Raw genomic sequence first — 13,433 nt, 5'->3', positions numbered from 1 at the left:
AAAATAAAAATAAGCAAAAGATATATAAATTGACTTTCCAACATATGCTCCATCCAGAGGTAAAAGTTGTGGCTAGAGTCAGTTATCAGGTGAGATCATTAATGTGCTGACTTCAAAAGACTCTTTTCTTCTCTCATTGTACTGCAGCAAAGCCTTCTAAGCAAGCCCAGTGGAAGCCAAAGGACCCACCCCATGGAGGGATGCTGGCTGATGGAGACAGCCAATGGCTCCAACGATGGCTTGGATTTCAACCCCATGAAGGATTACATGATCCTGAGTGGTCCCCAAAAGATAGCCGTTGCAGTGTTGTGCACCCTTCTGGGCCTGCTAAGCGCCCTGGAGAACCTGGCTGTGCTCTACCTGATTCTGTCCTCCCACCGGCTCCGCAAGAAGCCCTCATACCTGTTCATTGGCAGCTTGGCTGGAGCTGACTTCCTGGCCAGTGTGGTCTTTGCATGCAGCTTTGTAAATTTCCATGTCTTCCATGGCGTGGATTCCAAGGCCATCTTCCTGCTGAAGATTGGCAGCGTGACCATGACCTTCACAGCCTCTGTGGGCAGCCTACTGCTGACCGCCATCGACCGCTACCTCTGTCTGCGCTACCCATCTGCATATAAAGCTCTCCTGACCCGTGGGAGGGCACTGGCGACCCTGGGCGTCGCGTGGGTCGTCTCGGCACTGGTCTCCTACCTGCCTCTCATGGGATGGACTTGCTGTCCCAGTCCCTGCTCTGAGCTTTTCCCACTGATCCCCAATGACTATCTGCTGGGCTGGCTCTTGTTCATCGCCTTCCTCTTTTCTGGCATCTTCTACACCTACGGGCACGTCCTCTGGAAGGCCCATCAGCATGTAGCCAGCTTGGCTGAGCACCGGCACAGGCAGGTGCCGGGAATGGCCCGGATGAGGCTGGACGTGAGGTTGGCCAAGACCCTGGGGCTGGTGCTGGCTGTGCTGTTCGTGTGCTGGTTCCCGGTACTGGCCCTCATGGTCCACAGCCTGACCACCACGCTCAGCGACCAAGTCAAGAAGGTCTTTGCCTTCTGCTCCATGCTGTGTCTTGTCAACTCCATGGTCAACCCTGTCATCTATGCTCTGCGGAGTTGGGAGATTCGCTCCTCCGCCCATCGCTGCCTGGCCCGCTGGAGGAAGTGTCTGAGGGACATTGGGCCTGAAGGGAAAAATGAAGCCCCAAGGTCCTCAGTCACCGAGACAGAGGTCGATGTGAAAATCACCCCGTGGACAGATTCCAGGGACCCGTACTGCTGATTGCTGATGTGTCTTCTTTCACAGTTTTAAACAACTTGAGTCAGAAATCATTTCACTCCCTGGAGGAGAGAGAGGGGTCTCGGCCCTCTCATCCTACTCAAACCATCCCAGGGGCCTGGATGCTTCCCTATTTTTGCTGATGAGTGTTGGGACGACTCTTGGAGAGTGGCCTGGCCATGCCCACCTGCGCACAACTGCGGGGTAGCTAGTGCCTGTGGGAATGGCAAGGTGGGCAGCAGGCAAAGGCCTGGCACAGGCTCCATTCGTGGGACCTTCCCAGCAAGAAGGCTTAGTGCCTACATCCTCCAGAGACCACAGGAGCCAGATGGAGCCTTCAGGCCCAGCGATGAGAAACTTGGAGGACATCTGAGAAGAAGAATGGATTTTTCTCTTGGGAACTCAGGGTGTCAGATGGGATGGCTGGCCAGCCCTTGCTCCTGCTCAACTGCTGGGGCCTCCTTGGTTCTGGAGCTATGAAAGTCCCCACCTTCAGGTCACTCTTGCCACTGAGGACCAAGAACCGTGATGGGATGAGGATCAAGCGTGTCGACCTGGCTCTTTCAGAGATAAATGACAAGACTTCAGTTGAGGGCCTCTTGTTGTTAGGGCAAGGGCCCTTCCTGGGACCCTGAAGATCCCCACTCACAGCCACTGTGACCTCTTAGGTCCCTAGGGAATGCAGAGGCTGGGATCACTTGAGACACAGACTCTTCAGAGAATTTTATTGACCCTGTGAGGTCCTCCCTGGTAGTGCTGCTGGAAGCAGGTGGTGTCCCAGTCTAACCCGACTCTGAGAAAAAGGACGATATTCATGAAGATTTTATAAATCCCCAAATTGTTCCCCATGCCCCCTCAATCCATCCCCTTTGCCTTTTCCATGCCCCGATAAGACATAGTAAGCAGAGCAGGTGGGAGGAGGGGCAGTTCCCTTCCCATCTGCCAGGCACAGGCTGACATTCCACAGTCCATCGTCCCCAGCAAGAGCACAGATGCATGCTTTTGAAGGTCCCAGGATGTCCGTATTTTACATATCAGGGAGCCTGGGTTCCCCCTGCAGGGGCTTAAAACAGCAGACAAGAGAAATTGTTGGTGGCAAGGAGGATTGCAAAGGAATTCTAATGCAATTATTTGACTACACAGATGGAATAAAATGAATGATATTGATTAAAATGTCTCCTTTTAATACTCACAAGACAAAGTACCCACTGTCCATTCACTTGTCCATCCATCTCATAAATACATGCTGGGCTCTGTGCTAGGTCCTGAATATTCAACCGTAAATGAGACTCTGCCCTTGTCCTGTGGGGCTTACAATCTGCAATCCGGTAGGAAGAGAGCCAATAAGTAAATAAAGAAGATAATCACAGGTGGTATAGTGAAGGAAATCGGCAGGGTCATGTAACAGGGCTGAACTAAGGCAACTTCAGGTGGGGTAGACCTACTGTGTGCTCTACTCATACATGCTGGCTCTCTTTTATCGAGCCTTTACTACGTGCCAGGCACTGGACTAAGTACTTTTAAATGCCTTATTTCATTTAGTTTTCACAATAACCTGATGAAGAGGGTCTTGGTTATGTTCATTTTATGGATGATGAAATCTCAAAGAGGCAAAGTCACTTGCCTGAGGTCACACCGCAAATAAGCACCTGAGCTGTAGTTTCCAAACTAGTTCTTGTTTGACTCCAAAACCTGCCCTCTCAACCATTAACCTCCCGGCCTAGTTCAGGCAAATTCTGCTTGACTATTTCTCATTAGGGATGTTAGTTTTCTGCAACATCAGATTGCTGCAACCTTAACTCATCACTGATTCTCAACGTACTTCATTTCATGCCCCTGTATTAATTTCCTCTAACAAATGTCCACAAACTGGATGGCTTAAACAACAGAGATTTATTCCCTCACAATTCTGGAGGCTAGAAGCCCCAAATCAAGGTGTTAGTAGGGCCATGCTTCCCTAAAAGTTCAAGAGAAGGATCCTTGATTCTTCCAACTTTTGCGGACCCTGGTGTTCCTTGGCTTGTGGCAACATAACTGCCATCTCTGCCTCTGTCTCCAGGTGGTCTTTCTCCTCCTGTGTCTCTTGGTGTCTTCTTTTAAGGACACCAATCACTGGATTTGGGCCCACCCTTATCTAGTATGACCTCATCTAAATTTAACTAATTACATCTACAAAGACCCTATTTCCAAATAAGGTCACATTTACAAGTTCCAAGTGAACAAGTGAAGTTTTGGAGGGACGGTATTCAACTCAGTACAGACCCCAAGGACAAAGTCTGTTAGGCTTAAAGAATTCACCCTCCCAAAACTTCCATCCAAATCTCCTCTAAAACCCACTGCTCTCCCCTTCCTAGGGGTGTGTTAGGCATGTAACCTTTGCCAGACCCTAGGGAGATAAGGGAATGAAATGCAAAAGGGGAACTTACTTTCCTTATCCCTCCTGGTTGTTTGAAAATAATTTATTTACTCCTCCCATAAAAACGCTCTATACCCAAGGCTCTTCCCTTTTCTTTTGTGGACGCCTTCTTCAGCCTCCATCCATCTGCATCCAGATGCTCAAAATAAACAGCATTTTGCTACACATGAGGCTACACATTTGTTTCTCTCTCTGGACCTGACATTTGGTGCCGAAACCCAGGAGGGCACACCTGGTGGACATGACCTCCAGGACTCTAGCAGGCAAGGCTCGCAACTCAGGAAGCAATAGGCAGTGGCATCTCATCCCAGGTTTACTCCCAAATCCTGCCTCCCTCTGAGTCCCTGGGTCATCAGTAAGGTTCCCATGGATCTTTCCTGAGCCGTGCACGGACCTCTCTCTAACTTGTCTCTGATCCTGGAGTGTAGGCAGAGCACTCTAGCTCGGCTCAGGTAAAGTAATTGTCCACTCGGACCCTCCTGAACCAAGCTGAGAGGCAGACGCTGGACCGCGACTCGGATCTTCCTTGCTGACCTCCTAAATCTACACCCTGAGATACCCTGTTCCTGGTGAGTAGGGAGCTCACAAGCTCGTTTCCCAATTCCTTTCGTTCTCGTTTCTCATTTACTTGTCTCGACTTGAAAAGTCCTGCTGGTAAGCCGGAGGGACCTCAGTCCCCAGGGCCCTTGTTGGACACAGGGACGCCTGTTCCTACTTGTCTAGCGCTAGTCGCTCGCTCGTTACTCCCGTGCCATTCCCTCGTTCTAGGGACGCCTAGAATTGATTAGAATTGGCCCCATGTGACCCCTACTCTTTCCAGGAACATGGGAAACTCTCAGTCTACTCCTCCTAAAACTACCCCTTTGGGGTGCCTTCTCTGAAGCCTCCAAACACTAGGTCTCACTGATAAAATTCGGCCAGAATGACTTATCTTTCACCATAATACAGCTTGGCCACAACATAAGTTAGATAAAAGCTCTCTGTGGCCTGCAAATGGAACTTTTGACTTTAACATACTACAAGATCTGGATAATTTTTGTCACCGCAATAGCAAATGGTCCGAAATCCCTTATGTCCAAGCTTTCTTTACTCTCCACTCACGACCCTCTCTCTGGCAGAATTGCAATCTGGCACAAATTTTTCTACTACGCACTAGACCCTCCTTCCCAACTTCCTCCCTCAGCCCCCGAACCGCCAGAAACTCCAGATCCTGATCCCTCAGATCTCGGCCCTCCCCCATATAGAACTCTTCCACCGCCACCTGAACCCACTCCACACCCCCTCCTCACCCCCGCCCCCCACTACGCTCTCACTCTGCCCAAATCTCGGGACCTGCAGATTCCACCGCACGAGGCTTATACCCATGCAGGGAAGTGGCTGGGGCAGACGGCATCGTGCGGGTACATGTTCCCTGCTCCCTTTCCGATCTCTCCCAGATAGAGAAAAGACTAGGTTCCTTCTCAACCGATCCTCATGCTTTCATCAAAGAATTTGAGTATCTAACTCAATCGTATGATCTTATCTGGCATGATCTCTACATAATTCTTTCCTCTACTTTATCTCCTGAGGGGAAGGAAAGGGTTGGCTCAATGCCCAGGCACATGGCGACAAAATCCGTAGACACCCATAGATCCCCACAGACGACCCCCAACCAGTGGGGACAACTGCCGTTCCCAGAACAGACCCATTATGGGATTATCAAATAGGACCTCAAGAGGGGACAGAAGGATGGGCTTAAGAGAGATCATATGATCACATGCCCGTTAGTGGGCCTGAAAAAGGCTGCCTACAAGGCAGTCAATTACGAAAAACTAAAAGAAATCACACAGGGATGAGATGAAAATGCAGCTCTCTTCCTGTCCAGGCTTACCAAGCCTTACAAAAATATACAGTCCTAACCCTACTACTCCCAAGGGAATTTTACTTCTCGATATACATTTTATCTCCCAAGCCACACCTGACATCAGACGCAAACTTAAAAAATTAGAGGATGGGCCGGGCACGGTGTCTCATGCCTGTAATCCTAGCACTCTGGGAGGCCGAGGCGGGAGGATCGTTCGAGCTCAGGAGTTCGAGACCAGCCTGAGCAAGAGTGAGACCCCGTCTCTACTAAAAATAGAAAGAAATTAGCTGGACAACTAAAAATATATAGAAAAAATTAGCCGGGTATGGTGGCTCATGCCTGTAGTCCCAGCTACTCGGGAGGCTGAGGCAGAGGGATCACTTGAGCCCAGGAGTTTGACGTTGCTGTGAGCTAGGCTGATGCCACAGCACTCTGGCCTGGACAACAGAGTGAGACTTTGTCTCAAAAAAAAAAAAAAAATTAGAGGATGTTCCTCAAACCCCACAAAGAGATCTGTTACAAACCGCCTTTGAGGCATTAAATAATAGGGATGAGGAGTAACAACTTCAAAAACAAAAGAGGGATCAGGCTAAATATCAGATGTTGGCAGCCACCGTCAACGGACCCCCGGAACGTCCTCGGTCAGATTGGGGAAAGGGGCGAGTGACGCCACCAGGCCCGTGTTTTAAATGTAAACAAACAGGCCAATGGGCAAGACAATGTCCTAATCCTCAACCATCCCCGGAACCTTGTCCCCTCTGTGGAATGAGGGACCATCGGAAGGTCAACTGCAGCTTAGCCCCCCAAGACAGACCCACATCCCTTCCTTCCAACAAACCAAACAGTACTGATCTCGCACTGCCGAAACTCTTAGGCCTGGCCACAGAAGACCAACGGTGCCCAGGACCAACAGCCCCCAAGCCAGTCACCACATCAGATCCCCGGATAACTCCGTTGGTGGCAGGTAAGCCGATTTCTTTCCTCATCGACATGGGGGCAACATTCTTGGCCCTGCCAGAATTCCTACAGGACTCTCCTCACTCTCTGTTGTGGGAGTTGACAGCCTTATCTCCTGTCCTCTAATAACCCTCCCTTTGACCCGTCGTCTAGGCTCAGACATCTTCATTCATTCATTTCTAGTTCTCCCTCGATGCCCAACCCACTACGAGGAAGAGATGTTCTCTCAAAATTACATGTTACTATTTACCTACCTGTCGATCATGGGCCACAGGCTAACACTGCCCTTCTCCTCACAAATTCCCCCTCCTCTCCTATACCTTTTTCTGAATCTGAAGTCAACCCCAAAGTCTGGGATATTTCAGCCCCCTCGATAGCCACTCACCACGTCCCCATCCAAATGCATTTAAAAGACCCTTCCCAGTTTCCTCGCCAAGCCCAATACCCAATTCCTTTACAAGGTCTTCAGGGATTGAAACCTATCATTCTCATCTTTCCTCCCAAGCCTTACTTCACCCTACTAACTCCCCAGATAACACCCCTATCCTGCCAGTAAAATAGCCAGATGGATCATACCACATAGTCCAAGATCTAAGACTCATCAAGCAGGCGGTGAGACCCATCCACCCAGTAGTCCCTGACTCTCACACTATCCTGTCTCTCATCCCACCCTCCACCACCCACCATACAGTACTAGATTTAAAAGATGCCTTTTTCACGATCCCACGACATCCTAACTCCCAAGACATCTTCGCTTTCACGTGGACAGACCCAGACTCCAGTCATAAAAGCTTACTTGGACAGTCCTTCCCCAAGGATTTACGGACAGCCCCCACCTCTTTGGATAGGCACTAGCCTCCAACCTAATCCGACTAAATCTTTCCCTATCTGTCCTCTTACAATACGTAGATGATTTATTATTATGCAGTTCCTCTGAGACTATTTCTCACCAACATACTATACAACTCCTCAATTTCTTGGTGGCAGGTAAGCCGCGAAAGGCTACAGGGTATTTCCCAAAAAGGCACGAATTTCTTTACCTCAAGTAACCTATCTAGGATCGGCCCTCCCCCCCAGAAAGACAGAACTGATGGTAGACAGAAAAAATTTTATTACTTCCCTACCTCTTCCCACGAATAAGAGATCTCCCCTCTTTTCTGGAATTAGCTGGATATTTCCATATTTGGGTCCCTAATTTCAGCATCCTAGCTCGACCTTTATATCAAGCAACCAAAGGGGATCTCAATGAGCCATTCTGAGCTGTTAGATCCTACTATAAATGTTCGTCCCTCTTTTGAAGCCTTAAAAAATGCCCTGACCTCTGCTCCGACACTCACACTTCCCAACCTTACCCAGCCTTTCCAACTATATCCTGATGAAAGACAGGGTGTAGTGGTGGGAATTTTAACACGAAATAATGGCCCAGACACACAGACAATAGCGTGCTTGTCCAAACAGCTGGATTTAACTATCAGGAGCTGGCCAGCCTGCCTGAGAGCCTTAGCTGCAGCTGCTCTTGTCACAGAGGAGAGGCAGAAACTCACTTTGGACAGCCCGTCACTGTCTACTCCTCTCGTTCCCTTGCTGATCTTCTTTTGCATCAGGCCCTACAAACTCTAACATCTTCTCGTGTTCAACAGTTTCATCTACTTTTCGTAGAAACTCCACGTATATCCCGGCCAAAAGCTCTCCTTTACTCCCGGCCACTCTCTTACCCATCTGATCATTCCGTGCATTCTTGCACAGACATGCTGGATTATAAAATCCCCCACTTCGCCAACATTTCTCAACAGCGCATACCTAGTTCCACTCTCACCTGGTTCACAGATGGCAGTTCCTGTCTACGTGAGAAACAGAGGAGAGCCGGGTGTGCCAGAGCATCCCGAGAGAACATTGTTGAAAGCGGGCCACTGCCCATAGGGACGTCTTCTCAAAAAGCTGAATTGGTGGCGCTAATCAGGGCACTAACACTCTCAGAGAATGCAACAATTAACATTTATACAGACTCCAAATAAGCCTTTCACATCCTACACTCACGTGCCTCTATACGGGAGGAGAGAGGCTTTCTCACTACAAAGGGCTCCCCAATAGTCAACGCCTCTCATTCTTAAACTCTTACAAGCAGCTTGCCTACCAAAGGCAGCAGTGGTAACACATTGGAAAGGACGCTAACAGTGCTACGGCCCCATTACAACTGGCAATACCTTAGCAGATCAAGAGGCAAAAAGAGTAGCCTTGCGAAATCCTCCCGCTCCTGCCAGCCAAATGATAGCTATCTCTCACGACTCCATTAACTATTCCCCTGAAGAAAAGCATTCTCTACTAGAAGCTGGACACTCAATTTGGCCCCTGGCTGCTAAACCAAGGAAAATGCATCCTCCCACGAGAACAAACATACACTATACTGAGAGATATACATAATTCACTACACGTAGGATTTGAACCTCTACTCCGACTCCTGAAACCTCTCATCTACTGTCCAAACCTGTCTTCTCTTCTACAAGACGTAACCTGCAAATGCTCTATTTGTCACTCGGTCTATTTGTCCCTCCTCGGGGAGTAGCGAGGCCACCCTCTTTTCCTACTCATCGGACACGGGGTTATGTTCCTGGCCAAGATTGGCAGATGGACTTTACTCACATGCCCCCTCTCAAAAGAACCAGATATCTTCTCACCATAGTTGACACAGTTTCTGGATGGGTAGAGGCAGCCTCAGAAAAGGCCTCAGAGGTCTCACATGTGCTCTTAGAACATATTATTCCCTGATTTGGACTCCCCACCTCAATTCAGTCAGACAACGGGGCGGCCTTTATCTCCCAGGTCACACAACAGGTAATACAAACCCCAGGCATACGCTGGGTCTTTCACATCCCATACAGACCCCAGTCCTCGGGAGAGGTAGAAAAAATGAACTCCATCCTCAAGGCTCACTTAACGAAATTCACCTCAGAAGCGAAGGAACCATGGACTTCCCTGTTGCCAACAGCCCTCAAGCGAATCCTGGCAGTGCTGACGGCCCCCACTTTCCTCAGCCCCTTTACGCCGACTCTGTTCCCACACTCAGACCCCCTGCTCCTGGAACCTACCCTGGGGTTGGTTAGACAGCTACTTAGAGACTTTGCTAATGAAACTTTACCACAGTCACAGAGCCCTACTGCACTCAATCTGACCGTACAGCCTGGAGATTGGGCTTTATTAAGAACCCCACATCCCAAACCACTCCATCCAAAACGCGGGGGCACATCTTGTTCTGTTCACTACACCAAGAGCAGCAGAACTCCAAGGTCTTCCAACCTGGATCCACATTTCCTGTGTTAAACCCTGCAACCAGGGAGTTATTACCTCCACCCCCTCTTTCTACAGGGCATCAGGTCCAGAGCAGAGAGAGAGAGAGAGACACAGACACAAAGCCTCATGCGTAGCAAAATGCTGTTTATTCTGAGCATCTGGGTGCAGATGGGTGGAGGCCGAAAAAGGTGTCCATGAGAGAAAAGGGGAGAGCTTTGGGTTTTATAGAAGCATCGTCCCTGTCAGGAGGGTTAAGGAAAGTTAGTTCCCCTTTTGCATTTCATTCCCTTGTCTCCCTAGGGTCTGGCAAAGGCTACTGCCTAATACACCCCTAGGAAGGGGAGAGGAGTGGGTTTTATAGGAGGTTTGGATGGAAGTTTGGGGAGGATGAATTCTTTAAGCCTAACACAGGTCTACTGTAACAGGACCCACATCCATCCAGCTCACCTGCATACCAGAAGAACCGGTCTCAAATCTCCAAGTAGATAAACAGAATTCAAGCCATCACCCACAAACAATCTCTTCGTGGTGGAACAAGCCCTTCCATACCTCCAACTCAATACCGGATCCTGACAAAGTCCTCTACCAGGGAAGTAGTCAGAAAGACAACAACGCCCACTTCCCAGCCCTTTAATTTTTTAAAATTTTTTACCCATGCCTCGCCCTTCCTTTTCTTATATGTATATAATAAAAAGGGTGAAACGTTAGGCTTAAAGAATTCACCCTCCCCAAACTTCCATCCAAACCTCCTATAAAACCCACCCCTCTCCCCTTCCTGGGGGTGTATTAGGCACATAGCCTTTGCCAGACCCCTAGGCAGACAAGGGAATGGAATGCAAGAGGGGAACTTACTGTCCTTATCCCTCCTGGTTGTTTGAAAAGAATTTATTTACTTCTCCCAGAAAAATCTTCTATAAAACTCTTCCCTTTTTTCTTGTGGACACCTTTTTCAGCCTCCACCCATCTGCATCCAGATGCTCAAAATAAACAGCATTTTGCTATACATGAGGCTTCGTGTTCTCTCTCTCGGCTCCGAACCTAACAAAGTCCACCCTCTGGGCCGTGTTAAGCAGCAGTCACTAGGTTATCCTCCCCACAAGACGAGCTGCGGGTTTGTCTCTGTGTTCCCAGTGCTCAGTGAGGACACAGCGGAGTCTGAAGGGATCTGGTCAATATCTGTGGATGTGAACTGTCTGAAAAGCTCTTTAGTGTGTTTTTGAAAATCAAATTATATTTTAACCCATATACCTGTCTTTTTGTCAAGCAAAGAAATGGCATAAACTGTTGCTGTTTTGTTTTTCTTTGGGGGGATTTTTTTTGTTTGTTTGTTTTGTCTTAAGTCAAGGTCTCACTGTCTTGCCCAGGCTGGGCTTGAACTTCTGGGCTCAAGCAATCCTCCTGCCTCAGCTTCCCGAGTAGCTGGGACTACAGGAATACACCAGGCATACATTTTTAAAGGTGATTTTGCATGTTCACATATTTGTGATTCCTTAAATTTGAAGCATGCCTTTCTTTATTCACTAGTGGGCTCCTTTCTTATTTTAGCAAAGAAAATACCCAACTGCCTAGCACAAATTGGCACTCAGTAAATATTTGTTGAATGAATAAAACTAGATTCTAAAAATCCTTTAATTCAATGCACTTCTACACTTTCTACTTTTACAGTTTGTTAAATTACACTCTGTTAGAGTGATTACATTTTGTGCTCTATTTCTGATTTAAGTAGAGAAGCAGAGTTTATGGAGGGGAAGAGCAAGGGAGCAAAAGGAACCCTGGATATCACTGGGAACTGCTCTCGTTTACATGAAGAAAGAGGGCCAGACAGTGGACAAGACTTGCCCAAGGAGACCAACGAGGTGGTGACCAGTGCAAGAAATCCAGGTTTCCTAACTTCCAGTTCTGTCCACTCCACGCAATGCCTCTCACCTGCACCTGCAGGTTTACGTGTTGATTATGTGGCTAAGGAGAGATAAAGATCATTTACCTTCCCCAAGACAAGTTCTATAACATCATTGTGCACTCCGATCACTAGATACACGTGTGGATGAGTGACTGTGGTTTTTTAAGGTGTTCATGCTTACTGTTTTGGACAATATTTCAACATAATCATGCAGAGGAAAAAACACGGAAGATAAAGAAAATAGCTGTTTATTCAGCAACAGCCATTGTCTTTCCTTATCACTGCTAGAATAAGGAAGTGCGTGGGGCTGTCAACACAGAGCTCTGACTCCTCCCAGAGTGCAAGAGAGAAGGGGTGGGGGTCAGTGCAGAGAAAAAAAAAAAGAGAGAGAAGTGGTGTGGACAAAGGCATAGATTTCACACCTGGAGACCTGGATTCTAGTCCCACCTCTGACCCAAACTAGCTGTGTGATCTCAGGCAACTCCTTTCCCCTCTCTGGTCTTCAGCTTCCTCCTCTGCAAAAGTGTCAGGGATGGTGCCACGCATCTCCAAGTCCCTTCCAACTCTGATATGCTGCCATTCTCTCATCAATATGGGGGGACTGATTGTGCCACGTGGCATCATGAGACTTCTGACTTGCATGCTTCCCACACTGATGGCCTCACCTCCTGTTTGAGCATGTACAGCACGTACAAATTGTAGAGGGACTGAGCGACCTCCCTGCCAGGCAAGGTTCACACAGATACTCCTTCAGCCTGAGGTCTCTTGGCTGGAAATTTTCTGACCCTGATGTTCTAAAAATGTTCCTCTATGGTGACCTGCGCATGGGGGTCTTGGTTTTCCAGTTAAATGCTAAGCTCTTTGAAATGTCTCAGAATTCCCAAAGAAAGCTCACTGCGTATTAGACAGACAGAATGAACACAGCGACTCTTCCTCTTTCAGTACCCACTTTTTTTGCCTTCTCTCCCCTCATAGTGCTTCCCCATCATCCCTCTACCTTGTTATTTCTGCCAGGGCTGTAACAATACCCTTCCATTCTGTGGGGATACCAGATTGCTCTTCTACACGACAGCTCAAAAGCCCCCTGTGGCTACCAATTGCCCACTAAATGAAACCTGTGATCTGACTTCGGCCCTGCAGGATTGCTGCACCAAAAGGGACTACTCCCAATGAACTGCTTACATGTGAACTCTCCACGCATGCTAGGGCCTGGTGACTGTTAGGTCTGGAGCTGAGAGACAGACACATGAAGCCTCACGTGTAGCAAAATGCTGTTTATTTTGAGCATCTGGGTGCAGATGAGTGGAGGCTGAAAAAGGCGTCCACGAGAGAAAAGGGGAGAGCCTTGGGGTTTATGGAGAGTTTTTCTGGGAGGAGTAAATAAATTCTTTTCAAACAACCGAGAGGGCTAAGGAAAGTCAGTTTCCCTCTTGCATTCCATTCCCTTATCTCCCTAGGGGTCTGGCAAAGGTTACATGCCTAACACACCCCTAGGAAGGGGAGAGGGGCGGGTTTTAGAAGAGGTTTGGATGGAATCTTGGGGAGGGTGAATTCTTTAAACCTAACAGTGACTGGCCTTCCCCACCTGCGTGATTTAACCCCGGAGTTAAGTCCCTTCTCAAGTTTTCGTTAGTCCATCAGCAGCAGAACGCTGCCAACGCCTCCTTGCGTCTTTCCCCGTTAGAACGCCAGAGGGCGCTCCATGGAGGCCGACCCACAGAGGAAGCGGCTCGGTGGCCGGTCCGAGTTGACCCACCCACTTTTCC

The 13,433-nt window shown here is 48.5% G+C and overlaps 1 protein-coding gene across 1 annotated transcript; it reads left to right on the top strand.

The window, feature by feature from the left end:
• The first annotated feature begins 162 nt into the window (after positions 1 to 162).
• On the top strand, positions 163 to 1,320 carry CNR2 (cannabinoid receptor 2 (macrophage)). The gene has a single exon (XM_012650884.1). It carries the CDS (start codon positions 193 to 195, stop codon positions 1,264 to 1,266), a length of 1,074 nt encoding a protein of 357 aa, XP_012506338.1. The 5' UTR covers positions 163 to 192; the 3' UTR covers positions 1,267 to 1,320.
• Positions 1,321 to 13,433: the final 12,113 nt, after the last annotated feature.

This window comes from Propithecus coquereli, unplaced genomic scaffold (assembly GCF_000956105.1).
Source record: "Propithecus coquereli isolate 6110/MARCELLA unplaced genomic scaffold, Pcoq_1.0 Scaffold341, whole genome shotgun sequence".
Lineage (NCBI taxonomy): Eukaryota > Metazoa > Chordata > Mammalia > Primates > Indriidae > Propithecus > Propithecus coquereli.
This window is presented reverse-complemented; position numbering and strand designations above follow the sequence as displayed.

What these genes read in the sequence shown, in the direction of transcription:
- CNR2 (XM_012650884.1), top strand. Translation starts at nt 193, where the DNA reads ATGGAGGGATGCTGGCTGATGGAGACAGCCAATGGCTCCAACGATGGC.